This window comes from Lontra canadensis, unplaced genomic scaffold (assembly GCF_010015895.1).
Source record: "Lontra canadensis isolate GAN:19392208 unplaced genomic scaffold, GSC_riverotter_1.0 scaffold24, whole genome shotgun sequence".
Lineage (NCBI taxonomy): Eukaryota > Metazoa > Chordata > Mammalia > Carnivora > Mustelidae > Lontra > Lontra canadensis.
The window spans coordinates 23136202-23159042 of NW_022631018.1; the positions used below are offsets into that span (position 1 = coordinate 23136202).

General features: G+C 37.9%; 1 protein-coding gene across 7 annotated transcripts in view; it reads right to left on the bottom strand.

Annotated features, from left to right (window-relative positions):
* The window catches only part of DCAF6 (DDB1 and CUL4 associated factor 6), a 143632-nt gene that overhangs the window by 72999 nt on the left and 47792 nt on the right, over positions 1-22841 (bottom strand). For all 7 annotated transcript variants that reach the window (XM_032863047.1, XM_032863045.1, XM_032863051.1 and 4 more), the window contains exons 5-7: positions 14243-14356; positions 13484-13619; positions 10046-10260 (exon numbers count right to left, since the gene is read on the bottom strand). In XM_032863047.1, coding sequence (XP_032718938.1) covers positions 10046-10260; positions 13484-13619; positions 14243-14356 — 465 coding nt within the window. The remainder of the gene's footprint in view (positions 1-10045; positions 10261-13483; positions 13620-14242; positions 14357-22841) is intronic.

Below are 22841 nucleotides of genomic sequence, written 5' to 3' on the forward strand. Positions count from 1 at the left end.
AGCACCTTCCATGTGTCAGGTATTGGGAGAAGATCAATGGGTAAATCATACAAAAACCCCAATGTCACAGTTTATTAACTAGTGAACAATACAAAAACCCCAATGTCACAGTTTATTGTGAACAATACATGATAAAAAAGTAAAACATACAAAGAAAGTGTTAACTGTTATGGGGAAACATTTAAGTAGACAAAGGGATGGGCGTTACCAGGCAGTTAAAGGCTGTGACTTTAAACATGGTGATGAAGTAGGGCCTCGCTGAGAACGTGACAAGGGCAGATATCTACAAATAGCTAAGAGAAAATGAAATCCAGATGCGTAGGAAGACCATTTCAAGCGCAGTAAACACAGATGCTACAAGGAAGACACACGCTTCAGCTGCCTGAGTAAGTCAGCAGAGGCAGCTGCAGCGAGTGGAGCACCGAGAGAACAGCAGAAGTCACCGAACCACGTGACAGAAGCACTTGAAGCCACTGACAGGACCTTCATTTTGCTTTGAGGAGATGGAGAGCCACCTGGGAGCGCTGATCGGAAGAGTAGCATAACTTGACTTGGTTTTAAAGGATCAGTGGGCCACTACATAACTAAAGGACAAGTAGGGAGCTGGTTAAGAGCGACCACAGTAATTAGGATAGGTAGTGAGGCCTTGGATCAGGGTAGTAATGACAGTCGGAATGGGAGTTAGTACTACAGATCTGAGATATGTATTTTTGGCACAAACCATGGGGTCAGGAGAAAATGAGAAACAATCAACAAAGTAGTCCATGATTGGAGTGGGGCAGGTACAGAAAATGAAATAGATTAATTAGAGGAAAAGACAGCAAAGACAACAAAAAGAAAAAAGGAATACAAAAATAAAGGAAATGAGAAATTTAAAAAATTGAGTACAAAAAAATACTAAAGAAGGGGAAAAAATGAAAGAGAAATTATTACAGGATTAAGAATTAAGAAAATAGGTTTTGCGGCAAGATGTCGGAGGAGTAGGAGACCGAGTTATCATCAGGTGCCAGGAGATCAGCTACGTAGTTATCAAACCATCCCCAACACCTACAAGCCCAGCAGGAGATCGGAGAGAAGAACAGCAGCAATTCTAGGAGCAGAAAGTCAACCACCTTCCAGAAGGCAGGACGTGTGCGGAAGAGAATCCGAAGCCACAGGAACATAAATCGCGGGGGAGGGGCCGGCTCCCGGACAGGGTGGAGCAGCCGAGAACAAAATCGGGACCTTTAGAAGTCCGCTCCACTGACGGACGTGCTCCAGAGGCTGAGCGGGGGGTGGAGCACTCGCGGGGACAGTGTGGTCTCAGGACCCGCAGGGTCGCAAAAAGACAGGGGGTGTCTGAGTGCGGCAGAGCTCCTGGGTATCAGAGCGGGGAAACTGGCTGCAGAGATGGAGCCAAGGCATCGGTCTTCAGCTCGGGGTGACCTTAAGTCATGATCTGAGGCACATTCGGACCACTGCTCTTTCAGCAGGGACCCCATAAGTGGCAGGCCTGGGGAGACCCGCTCCTTCCTCCTCCAGAAGGAGCGGCCCAGGAGCACACAGCAGGAATCTGCTGGGTTTGGAGACTGCAAACGGGGTCGTGCACCAGAGACAGAAATGCTCTGTCACAGGCTGGGGGAGCTCAGAGCACGGCCAGAGACCAAGGAGATAGGAGGCACTGACTGATTTTTCTCTGAGAGAGCACTGAGGATGCGGGCTCTGAGCTCTTGGCTCCTCCAAGCCAGAGACTGGGTGGCCACCATACCGGAAGTCTTCAGGGAACAAAAGCTCCGAGCGCGAATCCAGGCAGATTGCTTAGCCCAGCCCCTGGCAGGGGCAATACAATTCCGCCATGAGCAAAAACATTTGAGAATCACAGCAGCAGGCCCCTCCACAAGAAGATCAGCAAGAACATCCAGCCAAAACAAGTTCACCAATCAATGAGAAATGCGGAACTCCAGAGGTAGGGGAAAGCAACACGTGGAATTCATGGCTTTTCCCCCCATGATCCTATATTCTTTCAAAGTTAAACTTTTTAAGTTTTATTTTTTTCTTATTCTACCTTGTAAAATTATTCCTCTTTCCTATTTTAATATTTTAAACTATTTTATCTTATCAATACCTTTTCTTAAAAATCTTATGTAATTTTTGTTGTAATAGTCATAAGGTCTCCCTTCATTGTATTACCTTATTTTTTGTATACATCTAGTCTTTTTTTTTCTTTAAAATTTTGGGATACAGTTTCTTCTAAATGATCAAAACATACCCTAAATCAAGTGCATGGCTTAGTTCTAATCTCCAGCCTGATCACATTCTTTCCTTTTTTCTTTTTTCAAACAACTTATCAATTCCTTTTTTAGTATCTTTTTAAATATTCATCTTTACAGTCATATTGTATCCCTTTACCATGTTTACCCTTATTTTGTATATATATAAGTTTTTCTTTCTTTAAAATTTTGGGAGGTAGTTTATTCTAACAGACCAAAATACATCCAAAATCAAGTGTGTGGCTCTGTTCTATTTATCAGTCATATATATATTTTTTCTTTTTTCCCCTTCCCCCCTCCCGGCCGGTTTTGGGTCTCTTCTGATTTGCTTTGTGTATATTTTTCTGGGGTCATTCCTACCCTTTTAGTATTTTGTTCTCTCGTTCATGTATCCTTTTTTTTTTTTTAAAGATTTTATTTATTTATTTGACAGAGATCACAAGTAGGCAGAAGGCCAGTCAGGGGGCGGGGGGGGGAGGGAAATGGGCTCCCTGCTGACCAGAGAGCCTGATGCGGGGCTTGATCCCAGGACCTGAGATCATGACCTGATTCGAAGGCAGAGGCTTAACCCACTGAGCCACCCAGGTGCCCCTCTCATTCACCTATTCTTATCTGGATAAGATGACAAGGTGGAAAAACTTGCCACACACACCAAAAAAAAAAAAAAAAAAAAAAGAAGAGGCAGTACTGACAGGTAGGGACCTAATCAATACAGACATTAGTAATATGTCAGAACTAGAGTTCAGAATGACAATTATCGAGGTGCTAGCTGGGCTCAAAAAAAGCATGGCAGATATTAGAGAATCGCTTTCTGGAGAAATAAAACCCCTTTCTGGAGATAAAAAGGACTAAAATCTAACCAAGTTGAAATTTAAAAAGCTCTTACAAAGTACAATAAAAAAGGGAGGCTCTTACTGCTAGGATGAATGAGGCAGAAGAGAGAATTAGTGATATAGAAGACCAAATGATGGAGAATAAAGATGCTGAGCAAAAGAGATGCAAAAAACTGCTAGACCACGAGGGGAGAATGCGAGAGAGAAGTGATACCATAAGACAAAACAATATTAGAATAATTGGGATCCCAGAAAGAGAAGAAAGAGAGACAGGCAGAAGGTGTATCACTGTAAATTATAGCAGCGAATTTCCCTAATTTGGTGAAGGGAACAAGCATCAAAATCCAGGAGGCACAAAGAATCCCCCTCAAAATCAATAAAAATAGGTCCACAACCCGTCATCTAATAATAAAACTTAGAAGTCTCAGTGACAAAGAGAAAATCCTGAAAGCAGCTCAGGACAAGAGGTCTGTAACTTACAGTGATAGAAATATTAGATTGGCAGCAGACGTACCCACAGAGACCTGTCAGGCCAGAAAGGAATGGCATAATATATTCAGAGCACTAGGTGAGAAAAATATGCAGCCAAGAATACTATTTCCAGCTAGGTTGTCACTGAAAATAGAAATAGACAAACAAAAACTAAAACAATTTGCAAACACCAAACCAACTCTATAGGAAATATTGAATTAATACCTATTCTTCTAAGCAGAGAGCCTAAACGTAACAGACTAGGAAGGAATAGAGAGATTATACAATAACAGTCACCTTACAGGCAATACAATGGGACTAAATTCATATCTTTCAATAGTTACCCTGAATGTAAATGGACTAATCCACCAATCAAAAGACACAGGGTACCGGAATGGATAAAAAAAACAAGACCCATCAATATGCTGTCTACAAGAAACTCATTTTAGATGCAAAGACACCTCCAGATGTAAAGTGAGGGGGTGAAAAACAGTTTATCATGCTAATGGACATCAAAAGAAAGCTGGGGCGGCAATCCTTGTATCAGATAAATTAGATTTAAGCCAAAGACTATAATGAGAGATGAGGAAGGACACTGTGTCATACTTAAAGGGTTTGTCCAACAAAAAGATCTAACAATTTTAAATATCTATGCCACTAATATGGGAGCAGCCAACTACATAAACCAACTAGTAACAAAATCAAGGAAACACATCAACAAGAATACAATAATAGCAGGGGACTTAAACACCCCCCTCACTGAAATGGACAGATCATCTCAACAAAAGATCAACAAGGAAAATAAAGGCTTTAAATGACACACTGGACCAGATGGACATCACAGATATATTCAAAACATTCCATCCAAAGCAACAGAATACACATTCTTCTCTAGTGCACATGGAACATTCTCCTGGAATAGATCAGATCCTGGGTCAAAAATCAGACCTCAGCTGGTACCAAAAGACTGGGATCATTCCCTGCATATTTTCCGACATCGATGGTTTCAAACTCAAACTCAAACTCCACGACAAGAGAAAAGTTGGAAAGAACTCAAATACATGGAGGCTAAAGAGCATCCTCCTAAAGAATGAATGGGTCAACCAAGAAATTAAAGAAGAACTAAAAAAAAATTCATGGAAACAAATGAAAATGAAAACACAACTTTTCAAAATCTTTGGGATGCAGCAAAGGCAGTCCTGAGGGCAAAGTAAATAGCAATACAACCCTTTCTCAAGAAACAAGAAAGGTCTCAAATATACAACCTAACCCTACACCTAAAGGAGCTGGAGAAAGAACAGCAAAGAAAGTCTAAACCCTGCAGGAGAAGAGAAATAATAAAGATCAGAGCAGAAATAAAGAAAATAGAAACCAAAAGAACAGGAAACAGATCAAGGAAAGTAGGAGCTGGTTCTTTGAGAGAATTAATAAGATTGATAAACCCCCTGGCCACACTTACCAAAAAGAAAAGAGAACGGACCCAAATTAATAAAATCATGAATGAAAGAGGAGAGATCACAACCAACACCAAAGAAATACAAACAACTGTAAGAACATATTATGACCAAATATGGGCCAGCATATTTGACAATCTGGAAGAAAGGGATGCATTCTAAGAGACTATATAAACTACCTAAAGTGAACCAGGAAGAAACAGAAAACCTGAACAGACCCATAACCAGTAAGGAGATTGAAGCAGTCATCAAAAATCTCCCAACAAACAAGAGCCCAGGGCCAGACGGCTTCCCAGAGGAATTCTACCAAACATAAACAAGAATTAATAACTATTCTCCTGAAACTGTTCCAAAAAAAAAAGAAATGGGAAGAAAACTGCCAAACTCCTTTTATGAGTCATTACCTTGATCCCCAAACCAGACAAAGACCCCATTTAAAAGGAGAATTAGAAACAATATCCCTGACGAACATGGATGCAAAATTCTCACCAAAATACTAGCCAATAGGATCCAACAGGACATTAAAAGGATTATTCACCACGACCAAGTGGGATTTATTCCAGGGTTGCAAGGTTGTTCAACATCTGCAAATCAATCAATGTGATACAATACATTAATAAAAGAACAAGAATCATATGATACTCTCAATAGATGCTGAAAAAGCATTTGACAAATACAGCATCCTTTCTTGATCAAAACTCTTCACAGTGTAGGATGGAGGGTACATACCTCAATATCATCAAACCCATCTATGAAAAACCCACAGCGGGTATCATTCTCAATGGGGAAAAACTGAGAGCTTTCCCTCTAAGGTCAGGAACACGGCAGGGGTGTCCACTATCACCAGTGCCGTTCAACACAGTACTAGAAGTCCTAGCCTCAGCAATCAGACGTCAAAAAGAAATGAAAGGCATCTGAATCGGCAAAGAAGTCGTCAACCTCTCACTCTTGGCAGATGATATGATACTTTATGTGGAAAACACAAAAGACCACTCCAAAACTGCTAGAACTCATACAGGAATTCAGTAAGGTGGCAGGATATAAAATCAACAAACAGAATTCAGTTGCATTTCTATACACCAATAGCAAGACAGAACAAAGAGAAATTAAGGAGTCAATGCCATCTACAATTCCACCCAAAACCATAAGATACCTAGGAATAAACCTAACCAAAGAGGCAAAGAATCTGTACTCAGTAAACTATAAAGTACTCATAAAAGAAATCCAGGAAGACACAAAGAAATAGAAAAACCTTGAATGCTCATGGATTGGAAGAACAAATATTGTGAAAATGTCTATGCTACCTAAAGCACATTGAATGCAATCTCTATCAAAACACCATCACTTTTTTTCAAAGAAATGGAACAAATAATTCTAAAATTTATATGGAACCAGGAAAAAACCCCAAATAGCCAGAGGAGTTGAAAAATAAAACCAAAGCTGGTGGCATCACAATTCCGGACTTCAAGCTCTACTGCAAGGCTGTCATCATCGAGACAGTATGGTACTGGCACAAAAACAGACATGTAGATCAGTGAAACAGAATAGAGAGCCCAGAAATGGACCCTCAACTTTATGGTCAACTAATTTTTGACAAAGCAGGAAAGAATGTCCAATGGGAAAAAGATGGTCTCTTCAACAAATGGTGTTGGGAAAATTGGACAGCCACATGCAGAAGAATGAAACTGGACCATTTCCTTACACCACACAAAAAAACAATCTCAGATTAGATGAAAGACCTCAATGTGAGACAGGAATCCACCAAAATCCTTGATGCGAGGCAGCAACCTCTTTGACTTCGGCCGCAGCAACTTCTTCCTAGAAATATCACCAAAGGCAAGGGAAGCAAGGGCAAAAATGAACTACTGGGACATCATCAAGATCAACAGCTCCTGCGCAGCAAAGGAAACAGTCAATAAAACCAAAAGACAACTGACAGAATGGGAGAAGATATTTGCAAATGACTTACCAGATAAAGGGCTAATATCCAAAATCTATAAGGAACTTATCAAACTCAATACCCAAAGAACAAATAATCCAATCAAGAAATGGGCAAAAGACAGGAACAGACATTTCTCCAAAGACATCCAAATGGCTAAGAGACACATGAAAAAGTGCTCAACATCACCACTTGGAATCAAGGAAATACAAATCAAAACCACAATGAGATACCACCTCACACCAGTCAGGAAATGATAGGTGTTGGCAAGGATGCAGAGAAAGGGGAACCCTCCCACACTGTTGGTGGGAATGCAAGCTGGTGCAGCCACTATGGAAAACAGCGTGGAAGTTCCTCAAAAAATTGAAAAGAGCTACCCTACAACCCAGCAATCGCACTACTGGGTATTTACCCTAAAGATATAAATATAGTGATCCGAAGGGGCACGTGCACCCAGACGTTTACAACAGCAATGTCCACAATAACCAAACTATGGAAAGAGCCTAGATGTCCATCAACAGACGAATGGATAAAGAAGATGTAGTATATATATACAAGGGAATACTATGCAGCCATCAAAAGAAATGAAATCTTGCCATTTGTAATAACGTGGATGGAACTAGAGGGTATTATGCTGAGCAAAATAAGTCAATCAGAGAAAGACAATTATCATATGATCTCTCTGATATGAAGAATTTGAGAGGAAGGGTGGGGGGTTGCAGGGGGTAGGGAGGGAAAAAATGAAACAAGATGGTATCGGGAGGGAGACAAACCATAAGAGACTCTTAATCTCAGAAAACAAACTGACGGTTGCTTGGTGGTAGGGGATAGGGTTAGGGTGGTTGAGTGATGGATATTGGGGAGGGTATGTGCTATGCTGAGTGCTCTGAAATGTGTAAGCCTGATGATTCACAGATCTGTAACCATGGGGCAAATAATACATTATATGTTAATATTTTTAAAATCCATTAAAAAAAAGAATTAAGAAAATATAAAAATATTTATTAAGAAGAAAATAAAAAATATCATTAAAACATAAGAAAAAATCATTGTGTGAAACTTTGATTCAAATTTCAAAATCCTTTTCAATCATTACTTACATCTCCAATCAAAATACATTATTCCTTCCTTTGCTCTACTTATATGGAAGATAACTCTTATATATAATTCAATAAAGTTTGACATATTCATGTTTTTATATCTTTATTTCCACTAAACTGTAAATTCCTGAGTGAGAGGTGATGTCTTTGTCAACGTCACCCTTGAGTTTCTTAAATTTCTATAGGACCTAGTCAAGTAGATATTCAATAAATATTTGGTGAGTTGAGTGTGTCTGAACACTACTGTCAAGGATTTAGCATAAAACACTGAAGAAAAGGTGGTAAGCTTAAGGAGACTGACAACTAATTTCTTCTTCTATATATACCTGTGAATTGCTTAGTTTATTATACTAAGCATGATTTATTTTTATGATTGTAATACTTTTTCAGAATTATTTTTCTTAATTTAGTTGATTCAACAAAGAATACCAAGAAAACCATGTCCAGAAAACCAAGTGTTCATGACTCAGCCTCATTCACTCTGAGTATGCAAACATATTTTGGCTCAGTATTCTATGGCACAAAAGCTGGCTGGCCCACTTAAAACATTTCTGCACTTCCAGCTCTCATTATGTAAGAGTCAGAAAGCTGGACTGTAAGTTCACTGGAGCACAGGTCTCAAGAGGAATTACACAGCAGCAACAAAATGCAACAGCAGTCTCGTTTTCAGTAAGACCAATAAACTCAAAAATAGCCTTCATTAGCCAGCATCCCATTTTCTTTGTCAATTTTCTAATTCACTTAAATACACCAGAAAATTTAAAATCCCAAGAATATTTATAAAGATGTCCTGATTTTTCCCTAATATTATAGACTAATCTGCAATCATAACAGCTGGATAGAGTTTTGCGTATCACAAGAATCAGAAAATTGTTCTTCTTTACTACCTTTAAAATAAGTTCACTAATAGGAGTTGGTCCAATACCAAAAAGTCACTAATAATAGTAAAGCAACAGTTAATTTCAAAAACATTTACAAGCCAAACAGTAGTGATTAAACACAGGACATTAAAAAAAAAAAAAAGTGAAAAATATATTGGAGAAAGAAGCTAAATGGGTTAAAACAAACATTTTTCTATTGCTGCATACTTCAAGGATATATTATTTCTGGTTTTTGCCTTTTATAATTAAGAAGATGGTTTGCTATTTTATTCTTTTAAAGATTTTATTTTTAAGTAATCTCTATACCCAGTGTGGGACTTGAACCCACAACTTCAAAATCAAGAGTCACATGCTCAGCACTGACTGAACCTGCAAGGTGCCCCAATGGTTCACTATTTCAGAGTTGCCTAGTTTTCAATATATAGTATGTATATAGATCTATGTATAATAATTAGAAAATGCAATATATAAACTTTAGTAAGACTAAATGTTTATGCTCACCAACAGGATTTTACCTATTACCATTTACTATTCATATATGGACAACAATTCCCTTCTCTCACCATTGTGTGTGTATATGTATGTGTCCATATGTGTACTTTAACTTAACTTTTTCTCACTTATTTATATGTATTTTGTAAAATGCACCTAGGGAGGTATGTTACTAGTTCTAACTGTGACAAAGAAACATGATCAGAAGAGAAGGGGATCACTGTCCACATCTGAATAGTAAATGGTAACAGACAAAATGCCTACTGGTGTATAAACATAAACATTTAGTCTCTTTTGAGTTTAAACATCCAGCTTTTTATTGTTTTAATTGTTTTTTATACGACTGTTAGAACTACTGATATTTCTTGCTTGCTGCTGTGCCTCCATAAAGTTAAAAAAACATTTTGCTATTAAATATTTTCTCTTTAAAAATATTTCACAAGACTTTCTTCTAGAGCTTTATCCTTAATGATTAGCCCCTTTCATGTATACTCGTGCCCTTCTACAAAACCTAGACTATAAATACCTTGAAAATCAATTATATTTTTTGAAGCCCTTCAAGTCCCAGGGGTCACTGAATTCATGTTTCTGAACGGAATGAAGAACATGGCTTTGAGCAATCTTACCTCTTCTCTTCTTTCTTCCGCAGAAGGAGTCTTAAGTTCTCGTGCTGTATCATCTTTCGGGTCAAAAAGATATATATAATCTGAAGAATAACTAACAAGAATCTCTCGGCCATCTTCACTGTAACACAGCGATGTCACCCTGCAGGACTTATTATTAAGATGGGAAGGGATAAAACGGGCAACCATTCCAGTAGTTCCTCGACCTGCATAATTCCCTAAATAAAAAAACAGGAAGTTGTATACATTTTTTAAGAAAAATGTTTTAAAAACTCTTAATCCGAATTATGAGATACGTGATTTAATGTAGCAATATAAAATCCAAACTATCATATTCTATTTCTAGGAAAGGATCTTTTCTTAACAGCCTAATTTTATAACAAAATAATAAAGAATATAGTATGAAGGTTACATAGCTTCAGAAAAATTTCCCGAGTGGCTGGAATTACGTAGATTATATAAATGTTTTATAAATTACATAAATGTTTTATTTGAAATATAAGTTATTTAATCAATTAAAATGATTTGTGATTATAGTTACACTAAATAACTTTCCAAAAATTTTCCTCCAATGAAGATAATATAATTTTTACAATATAAATAGGTGAGCTTAGATTTATTACTAGCATACTAGATAAAATTGTGCATTTTCCCTTTAAAATTATTTGCCTTTTGCTTTAGGTTAGAAAAGTTCTTTTTAACTTATTTATTTTTCTTAGTAACCTCTATAGTCAATGTGGGGCTCAAATTCATGACCCTGAGATCAAGCGGTACATGCTCTTCCAACTGAGCCAGCCAGGCACCCCTGTTTTTTTAATTTTTTTTTTTTAGATTTTATTTATTTATTTGACAGAAAGAGAGATCACAAGTAAGCAGAGAGGCAGATGAAGGCAGGGGGTGGGGGCAGCAGGCTCCCTGCTGAGCAGAGAGCCCTATGCGGGGCTTGATCCCAGGACCCCGAGACCATGACCTGAGCCAAAGGCAGAGGCTTAACCCACTGAGCCATCCAGGCGCCCCTCACCCCTATGTTTTTAAAAGATTTTTGATTGTCATGAAATTTTCCTCTTATAAAATGACAGAGTAGGGGCAGTATTCCAGCTTTAATTTTGGCAGTCATCAATATAATATAATATGATACGATAGGGAGGGGTCCAACTGGCATTTTGTGCCCATGGAGGTCTGGGAATGCTAAATTCTAAGAGTCCCACAAAACTGTATAAGGAGACCTACTGCACAAGGTCTTGTCCTGCCCAAAATGTCAATAGTGTCCCACTGTTGAAAAATACTAAGCCTAGAATTTCGTCTTATATTACTACTGTTTCCCCTAAAAGTGCATATCCAAATAGGTAAGATTTCTCAACCACAGTTCCAAAAACAAACCAACCCCACTCCCCAAAAACCACCTACTCATCCTTTTTAATCTTTTTTTTTTTTTTTTTAAGAGAGTGTGCACACGATCGGGGGCAGGGGAGAGGGGAGAGGGAGAGAGAGAATCTCCATGCCCAGCACGGAGCCCAACTCAGGGCTCAATCTCACGACCCTGAGATCATGACATGAACTGAAACCAAGAGTCGATGACCAACTGAGTCACCCAGGCGCCCCCAACCTAGTCTTCTCATTTCAGTACTGTGTCCATTTTTACTGGATATAAACTGACACTGAGATTGAGACTGTTAGTTTCTGGCCAACACCACTTTTATTTTTAGTAATATAAAGTATGTGAAAATATACAGATGTAGGTGTATTTGCTGGGTGTGTGGGTACATATTCCTGGCCTTCCCTTACTAAAAAATGCTAATAAGCTGGCTTTAAATGGAATATTCCAGAGGCAGTTTCATTCCACAATGGAATGAGAAGCAAATGAGGAGTTTAAGAAAGATTCAACTTCAGGGCTATAGCAGTATCAGTAACAGTACATAACAGGGCTTAAACTGGGCATGTGCTGTGTGTGAACACGTACCATGTACCCACTGTTCTTCCTTAACTTTCCTCTCTACAACAAAGAGAAATGAGGAGAGCCAAGTGGTCTGGGCTTATAGTGTCCCCCCACAAATTCATGTCCATCTAGAACTCAGAATGATTCTGGAATATTTGGAAATAAGGTCTTTGCAGATGTCATGAGGTCATATTGCATTAGGGTGGGCCCTAGATCCAATATGACGGGTGTCCTAGTAAGAGGAAAATGTGGATTCAGATACACACAGGAGAGGACAGCATGTACATGTGGAAGCAGAGAGTGAAAGGAAACATTTAAAAGTTAAAATTGGAGGTGCCTGGGTGGCTCAAGTTGGTTGGGTGTCTGCCTTTGGCTTGGGCCCTGATCTCAAGGTCCTGGGATCAAGTCTTATGTTGGGCTCTCTGATCAGTGGGGAGGGAGTTGACGTCTCCCTCACACTCTCCCTCGGTGCTCTCTCTCACTAATCAATCAATCAATCAATCAATCAATCTTTTTAGGGATGCCTGGGTGGTTCAGTGGGTTAAGCCTCTGCCTTCAGCTCAGGTCATGATCTCAGGGTCCTGGGATCAAGCCCCACTTCGGGCTCTCTGCTGAGCAGGGACCCTGCTTCCCCCCTCTCTGCCTGCCTCTCTGCCTACTTGTGATCTCTCTCTGTCAAATAAATAAAATCTTAAAAAAAAAAAAAAATCAACCTTTTAAAAAATAATAAATAAATAAAAGCCAAAGTTGTCAGCAACCACCACAAGCTAGGAGAGAAGCATGCAAGGGTCTTCCTGAGCACTGTCGACAGAAAACCTTTAACACCTTGATTTTAGACATCTAACCCCCAGAAATGTGTGGTAATTTGTTATGACAGCTCTAGGAAATTAATACATAAACTGTTAAAATTTTTTAAAGTGATAAACTGCAAAAGTATCACCTGGATAGGGTCATAAAAACTTCATAAAATGCTATTTTTATGTACGTATATATGTATGCATGTATGCTCCATGCCCAGTATGGAGTCCAGTGTGGGGCTTGAACTCATGACCCTGAGATCAAGACCTGAGCTGAAATCGAGTCAGATGCTTGGGACACCTAGGTGGCTCTGCTGGTTAAGCGTCTGCCTTTGGATCAGGTCATGATCTCAGGATCAAGTCCCACTTCAGGCTCCATGGTCAAGTCCCACTTCAGGCTCCATGGTCATTGGGGAATCTGCTTCTCCCTTTCTTTGCTGCTCGCCCTGCCTATACTGTCTCTCTCTCTCTCTGTCCTGATAAATAAATAAAGTCTTAAAAAAAAAAAAAAAAAAAGAGTCAGATGTTTAATTGGCTGAGCCACCCAGGCGCTCTAGTAAAATGTCGTTTTTTACAATAATCCATATTGCTTAAAGTATTTATTGAATTTTATGAAACTAATGAAACCTTAAAATTGCAAATATGTCATAAAGATTTATTCGTTGAGCTGACAGAATCTTATATTTTCTCTAATATACTGCTTTTTACCTGTGGCTCTTGTGCCCAGCATTCGCCGATCATATATTCGTACTGAGCTATCTGAACAGCCAACAGCAAGGTAATATGGTATCGGTGGGCAAATAGCGACAGATGTGGCAGCACGTCGGCAGTTAATTAAAATATCCTATAGAAGATTATACAACACCAGTTACACACAGCACTGCCGTAGAGAGGCTACTCTAAAGATTTAAAACTTTGAAATATTTTAACATGTAAAACATTTTCCTTTTAACTAGAAGAAAATAACCATTCTCAGAAATCCTAACTCGGTTTGATAATGAGAAGGATAAACAACACGGTTTTCTTTATTTTTCAGATTTCTATCAGTTTTCCAACAAAATCAGCTTCTGTAAAGCCAAAATAAATATACTCAGTCAATATTCATTCTCGGGAGTTTATTACTCTAAGGGAAATTCTTTTTTTCTTTGCAGTTTCCTACGCAACTCTAATACTGACTTCTAATACAATATTGTACATTTACCTTATAAAACTGCCAAAATATGGGAAATATATATTTAATTAGTGGTTGAAAAAACAAATAATACATGAGTAATGCAAATTGCATTCTGAAGAGACAAAATAAAAATTATTCCAATATAAGACTAAAACACGGAGTAATTAAACTAGATCAACAAAATTTAATACAATCAAATTCACCCATAATCTTACAACCCAGAGATACTTACTGTCCAATTTTAATTATTATCTTAATTTTTTTGGTCATTTATACAAAAATTTGAATCTTACATCTTTGCAATCTTCTTTTGTGCAGCTAGTTTTGATACGTGTATCAAACCACCGAACAGTTCCATCTTCACCACAAGAGAGAAAAGTATATGGGTCATTGGGTACAGTCATAATCTGTAGATGAAAATCAAAGTACAGGTAATGTTACTAAACATTTAAACAAATGTCTTTGAAAGATATTACTATTATTTAAAAAATTAAAGAATAAAGAAAATTGTTTTCATATTGATAGACGATTTCATCATCTAAGTAGAAAATCCATGTAATTAATTTAAAAAAAAATAAGTATTAGAATAAGTAAATTTAGAAAAGCTGCAGGATACAAGGTCAATATATGAAAATCAATTGTTTGTCTATACTACAGCAACAAAACCATTAGAAACTGAAAATTTAAAAATAGTAACATTTATAATAACATGAAAAAATAAAATGCTTAAGGACATAAAAGACACATAACAATGAAAATTATAAAACATTACTGAATAAAATTAAAGTCCTAAATAACAGGAGATAAACTGTGTTCACAGACTGGGAAATTTAATATCATCACTTCTCCCTACACTGATATATAGATTTGAAATAAATTCCAGCAGGATTTTCGGCACAAATTACAATTTGATTATCAGATTCATGTGGAAACACAAAAGACCTAAAATACCTTAAGTAATGTTGCAAAAGAAGAACAAAGGACTTATACTACTGGCTTTAAGAGTTACTATAACTACAGAAATTAACATAGTGGGATGGAGGCTTAATAATAAATCACTGGACTTCTAATACTATGTTGAACAAGAGTGGTGAGAGTGGGCATCCTTGTCGTGTTCCTGATCTCAGCGGGAAGGCTGTGAGCTTTTTCCCATTGAGTATGATATTTGCTGTGGGTCTTTCATAGATAGATTTTATGAGGTTCAGGAATGTTCCCTCTATCCCTATACTTTGAAGCGTTTTAATCAGGAACGGATGCTGGATTTTGTCAAATGCTTTTTCTGCATCAATTGAGAGGACCATGTGGTTCTTCTCTCTTTTCTTATTAATTTGTTCTATCACATTGATTGATTTGCGAATGTTGAACCATCCTTGTAGCCCAGGAATGAATCCCACCTGGTCATGGTGGATAATCTTTTTAATGTGCTATTGGATCATGTTTGCTAGGATCTTGTTGAGAATCTTAGCATCCATATTCACCAGTGATATTGGTCTGAAATTCTCCTTTTTGGTCTCTCTTCGCAGATGACATGATTCTTTATATGGAAAACCCAAAAGACTCCACCCCCAAACTACTAGAACTCATATAGCAATTCAGTAACGTGGCAAGATACAAAGTCAATGTACAGAAATCAGTGGCTTTCTTATACACTAACAATGAAAATACAGAAAGGGAAATTAGAGAATTGATTCCATTTACTATAGCACCAAGAACCATAAGATACCTGGGAATAAACCTAACCAAAGAGGTAAAGGATCTGTACTCGAGGAACTACAGAACACTCATGAAAGAAATTGAAGAAGACACAAAAAGTTGGAAGACCATTCCATGCTCTTGGATTGGAAGAATAAACATTGTTAAAATGTCTATACTGCCTAGAGCCATCTATACTTTTAATGCCATTCCGATCAAAATTCCACTGGTATTTTTCAAAGAGCTGGAGCAAATAATCCAGAAATTTGTATAGAACCAGAGGAGACCCCAAATCGCTAAGGAAATGTTGAAAAACAAAAATAAAACTGGGGGCATCACATTACCTGATTTCAAGCTTTACTACAAAGCTGTGATCACCAAGACAGCATGGTACTGGCATAAAAACAGACACATAGACCAGTGGAAGAGAGTAGAGAGCCCAGATATGGACCCTCAACTCTATGGTCAAATAATCTTCGACAAAACAGGAAAAAATATACAGTGGAAAAAAGACAGTCTCTTCAATAAATGGTGCTGGGAAAACTGGACAGCTATATGTAGAAGAATGAAACTCGACCATTCTCTTACACCGTACACAAAAATAAACTCAAAATGGGTAAAAGACCTCAACGTGAGACAAGAATCCATCAGAATCCTAGAGGAGAACATAGGCGGTAATCTCTTCGATATCAGCCACAGCAACTTCTTTCAAGATATATCTCCAAAGGCAAAGGAAACAAAAGCAAAAATAAACTTTTGGGACTTCATCAAGATCAAAAACTTCTGCACAGCAAAGGAAACAGTCGACAAAACAAAGAGGCAACCCACGGAATGGGAGAAGATATTTGCAAATGACAGTACAGACAAAAGGTTGATATCCAGGATCTATAAAGAACTCCTCAAACTCAACACACACAAAACAGACAATCATATCAAAAAATGGGCAGAAGATATGAACAGGCACTTCTCCAATGAAGACATACAAATGGCTATCAGACACATGAAAAAATGTTCATCATCACTAGCCATCAGGGAGATTCAAATTAAAACCACATTGAGATACCACCTTACACCAGTTAGAATGGCCAAAAATAGCAAGACAGGAAACAACATGTGTTGGAGGGGATGTGGAGAAAGGGGAACCCTCTTACACTGTTGGTGGGAATGCAAGTTGGTGCAGCCACTTTGGAGAACAGTGTGGAGATTCCTCAAGAAATTAAAAATAGAGCTTCCCTATGACCCTGCAACTGCACTACTGGGTATTTACCCCAAAGATACAGATGTAGTGAAAAGAAGGGTGGGCCATCTGTAGCCCAATGTTTATAGCAGCAATGGCCACGGTCGCCAGACTGTGGAAAGAACCAAGATGCCCTTCAACGGACGAATGGATAAGGAAGATGTGGTCCATATACACTATGGAGTATTACGCTTCCATCAGAAAGGATGAATACCCAACTTTTGTAGCAACATGGACGGGACTGGAAGAGATTATGCTGAGTGAAATAAGTCAAGCAGAGAGAGTCAATTATCATATGGTTTCACTTATTTGTGGAGCATAACAAATAGCATGGAGGACAAGGGGAGTTAGAGAGGAGAAGGGAGTTGGGGGAAATTGGAAGGGGAGGTGACCCATGGGAGACTATGGACTCTGAAAAACAATCTGAGGGGTTTGAAGCAGCGTGGGGTGGGAGGTTGGGGGAACCAGGTGGTGGGTATTGGAGAGGGCACGGATTGCATGGAGCACTGGGTGTGGTGCAAAAACAAGAAATACTGTTATGCTGAAAAAAAATAAAATTAAAAATAAAAATAAAAATAATAATAATAATAATAAATCACTGGAAGAGAACAGGTACTGATCAAAAATAGATGAAAATAATGTGGCCAAATGACTTATGATAATGGTGCAAAGAAAACTCAGTGGAGAAAGAACAGTGTCAGAAAACTAGATATCCACAGGCAAAATAATGAACCTCAAGCAATATTTCATACTTTCTTAAAAACTAAAAAACAACAGGGATCATTGATCTAAGTGTAAAACATAAATATAAAACTTCTAGGAAAAAATCTTTGTGACTCATGGTTAAAAAAAGATTTTTAGATATAACATTGGCCCATAAAAACAAAGAGCTTTGGTAAAATGGGCTTCCTGAAAATTGAGAGCTTCTTTTGGAAGGACAATGCTAAGAAAATGAGAAGACAAAACTGCTGACCTGGAGGAAAAAATTATAAATCACATACCTGAAAAATATCCAAAACATATCTTGAAAATCCCTCAAAACTCAATAATGAGAAATGACTGTACCACTAAAACAATGGGGAGAAGATATAAACAGACATTCACCAAATACATAAAGATGATACCACATGAAAGGTATGCTCAACATCATTAGATAATTGGGAAATAAAAGTTAATAACATGAGAAATTCCACTCTGGATCGATTAGGATGTCTAAACTACAAGACTGACCACAGCAAGTGTTAAAAGGACGCAGAACAGCTGAAAAGCCGGGCACTGCTCACAGAAATGGAGAAAGATATAAGCACTCTGGAACAGTTCGGCAGTTTCTTAGCAAGTTAAACTTATACTTCTAATATAACTCAGTCATTCCATTCCTAGGTGATTAACAAAGACAAATGAAAGTACAAGTCCATACAAAGACATTTATACAAATATATAAAACGGCTTTATCTGAACAGCCCAAAACTAGAGCAACCCAAATGCCCATCCAAAAACGAAATATAAAAAAACTGATATATCTTTATAAAGGAATATAACTCAGAAATAAGAAGTTAGTTACTGATACTCTTAACAAGAATGAATCTCAAACATGAGTATTATCCTAAGTGAAAAAAATCAGACCAAAGGAAGAATACATATGGTTTGATTATATAATCTCATTCATATATAATTCTACAAAAAATATAAACGAATCCACAGTAGTTGAAAGATCAGTCATTCCCAAGGATGTGGAGGTAAGTAGGGTAAGAGAGAGGGAATAAAAATGGGAATAAGGAGGGACGCCTGGGTGGCTCAGTTGGTTAAGCGGCTGCCTTCGGCTCAGGTCATGATCCCAGCATCCTGGGATCGAGTCCCACATCGGGCTCCTTGCTCGGCGGGGAGCCTGCTTCTCCCTCTGCCTCTGCCTGCCTCTCTGTCTGCCTGTGCTTGCTCACTCTCTCTCCCTCTGTCTCTGACAAATAAATAAATAAAATCTTTAAAAAAAAAATGGGAATAAGGAAACTCTTGGATATAATGGATATATCCATTACCTTGACTATGCAAATGATTTCAAGGGACAATAAACTGTCAAAACTTACCAAATTGTATTCTTTAAATCAATGTTATCAACAGTTCATTTAAAGATAACTGAGGTACTAACCAGTGTAGTAAGTCAAGAAAAAGAAGCAAAAGGTATATGGTTTGAAAATAATGAAAAATGTCATAATGTAAAAAAGATATCACTGTGTAGACAGAAAATCCAAAAGAATCTATAGCTGAATTATGATCATTAATAAGTGAATAAAAAGACTGCTAGTTTTAAAATATTATAAACTCAATTGTATTTTTTTTACCAGTAACATTTAAAAACTAAAATACTTAAAAAGATAACATTTATAACAGTACCAAAATATCAAATACTTTAAAAATTTTAAGGAAAATTGTACAGTAATGCCACACTAAAAATTATAAAATATTTTAGTGAGAGAAATTAAAACATTAATAATTACAAAAATGTATCATCCCCATTGATTGGAATATACAATAATTCTAAGATATTAGTTTGACCTAAATTTATCTTTAAATTCAGTATAATCACAATCCAACCTTCAGCAAACTTTTTGTTGGAAACTAATATGCTGCTTTAAAAAGTTATATTGAAACACAAAAAATCAAGAATAGTCAAAATGTTCTTGCAGTAGGAACAAGAAAATGTACTCTATTAGATACCAAGAGTCATTTCAAAGCTATGGCAATTAAAACAATTTGGTATTTAAAAAAGTACAAATATACCAATATTTGGTCTATACCAATAGACCAATGGTGCAAAATAGAGTACAGAAATGATCTATGCATATATGAACTCTTAATTTACAGTTAATGGCATGCTGAATAGCAATGGGGGAATAAAACCAGTATTTTAAGATGGTGGGTAAAATCCATATGGAAAGAGTGATATGAGCAAGATTGCAGAACAGAAAGCCTCAACTCACTCTCCTACAAAAACACTGACTTTTAATAACAATATAAATTCAAAGAGCTTTGGGGCACCTGCATAAATGTTGGACTCTTGATTTTGGATCAGATCATGACTCCAAGGTTGTGTGATGGAGCCCCAAGGCAGGTTCCACACTAAGCATGGAAGCCTGCTTGGGATTCTCTCTCCTCCCTATGCCCCTCCATCGCCCTCCCCAACCCTACTCGTGCACACTCTCTCCCTCAAAAAAATAAATAAATAAACGGAAGTCAAAAAGCATTTATGAAAATGCCAAAAACCAGTTAAGAAGGCAGTACATCAGTCAAGTTCAAAGCCAAGTATAGCCATACTGAACAGAAAAAGAAAACTTATTTCATTTTAATCATATCAGTGCCTCCCCCAAGGCAACACAGCTCAATACTGGGGGAAAAAAGCCCAATTGCAGCTTCTCCATTGGAAAGGAAAAAGAAGAGTAGAATGTCTGTCCAGCTTATGGGTGGAGGAAGGCTGCCAGGGGACTAGTTTCTGTCTTGCTTGGCTCAGCATTCATAAAACTGGTGTATCTTGAGAACAAAAGAGAGCTCAGTGGCTTCAGTGAAAGACCAAAAATCTGCAGTATCATTGTCAGAAAAGGGAGCAAGGTCACTCTAACCGGAAAATTAGATACACAAGACCAGAGAAGATACATCATCATAAAAAGTCTAAGGGATCTCCAGAATCTCTAGCTGGGATGACTGGTGGAGACCTTCCCTTATACAAGTCTATAAAGACGGGAAGAGATGGCTGTTTTTATGAAAGCAAAAATCACAACAACAAAATACCAAGGCACACAAAGATACAGTGTAACAGCCCTATCGAAGGAACAAAACAGCTTCAGAAACTGACTCTAATAAGATACATGAATTACCTAAGAATTTACAAATTAATTATCCTAAAGAAGTTCAATGCAGGGGCGCCTGGGTGGCTCAGTGGGTTAAGCCGCTGCCTTCGGCTCAGGTCATGATCTCAGGGTCCTGGGATCGAGTCCCGCATCGGGCTCTCTGCTCATCAGGGAGCCTGCTTCCCTCTCTCTCTCTGCCTGCCTCTCTGTCTACTTGTGATCTCTGTCTGTCAAATAAATAAATAAAATCTTTAAAAAAAAAAAAAAAAAAAAAGAAGTTCAATGCACTTCAAGAGAACACAAATAAACAACTAAATGAAACTAGGAAAACGACACAATGAGAGTATCACCAATGACCAAAAAAAAAAAAAAAAACTGGAAAAAAGAACCAAATGGAAATTTGGGGCCTGAAGAATATAATAATTACTTCAAAAACTCACTAGAGGAAATCAACATCAGGCTTGATCAAGCAGAAAGAAAAATCAGCAAACTTGAAGACAACTCTTTTGGAATTACCATGTCAGAGGAACAAAGAGGAAGAATGCAGAAAAGTGAAGAAGACCTTAAGGGACCTATAGGACAAAACAGTCAAGATATATGGAAGCAAGATATATGGAAGTTTCAGATGGAGAAAAAGGGGCAGAGCGATTATTTGAAAAAATAATGGCAGAAAACTTCCTAAATCTTCCCAAAGAAAACGGATATCCACACTCAGAAAGCTCAGAAGGACTCTAAATTGGCTGAACCCAAAGAGGTCCCCACTCAAACACATTACAGACAACCTGTTAAAAGTCAAAGACAGGGGCAGCTGGGTGCTCAGTTCGTTAAGCATCTGCCTTCGGCTCAGGTTATGATCCCAGGGTGCTGGGATGGAGAATGAAACATAAAAACAATAGTGCCAAAATCAGTATAAGATGTACTGAAAAAAAAAATAAAGGTAAAATGGCAATAGTAAGTACTTCCCTATTAGTAACTGCTTTCAATGTAAACAGTACCCTACCAAGTGGGAAGTATACAGCAGTAAACACCTACATTAGAAAAAAAAAAGATCAGGGCATCTGGGTGGCTCAGTGGGTTAAGCCTCTGCCTTCAGCTCTGGTCATGTTCTCCGGGTACTGGGATCGGGGCCTGCGTTGGGCTCTCTGCTCAGCAGGGAGCCTGCTTCCCCCTCTCTCTCTGCCTGCTGCTCTGTCTACTTGTGATCTCTCTCTGTCAAATAAATAAATAAAATCTTAAAAAAAAAAAAAAAAAAAAAAGATCTCAAATCAACAATCTAACTTTATACTTCAAAGAACAGAAGAGCAACAAAAGAAACCCCAAGTTACAAGAGGAAGGAAATAACAGACTAAAGCAGAAATAAAGGAAATGGAAGACAGAAAACGTATCAATGAAACTAAGTTGTTTTTTTCAAAATATCTTCAATACTGACAAACTCTTACCAAGACTAATAAGGAAAAAAAAAAAAAATTCAACAAAAGCCAGAAATGAAAGAGATAAGAAGAGATATTACTAATTATGACACAAATAAATAGCACCTTAACAGACTCGTATGGGGGAGCCTGGGTGGCTCAGTGGGTTAAAGCCTCTGCCTTCGGCTCAGGTCAAGATCTCAGGGTCCTGGAATCAAGCCCTGCATTGGGCTCTCTGATCAGCAGGGAGCCTGCTTCCCCCTCCCTCTCTGCCTACTTGTGATCTTGGTCTGTCAAATAAATAAATAAATAAATAATCTTTAAAAAAAAAAAAGAGAGAGAGAGAGACTCGTACGAATAATTATACAACACATGGAAAAACCTAGAAGAAATGGATACATTTCTAGAAACATACAACCTACCAAAACTAAAACATGAAGAAATAAAACAAATTTTTTAAAGATTTTATCTATTTATTTGACAGAGCGAGCAAGCACAAGCAGGGGGAGCAGCAGGCAGAGGTAGAAGGAGAAGCAGGCTCCCCACTGAGCAAGGAGCCTAATACGGACCTTGATCCCAGTACCCCAGGATCATGACCTGAGCTGAAGGCAGATGCTTAACCAATCAATTGAGCCCCCAGGCTCCCAGAAATAAACAGTCTAAACAAACCTATAACTAATAAGGAGACTGAATCAGTAATCAAACACATCCCAAC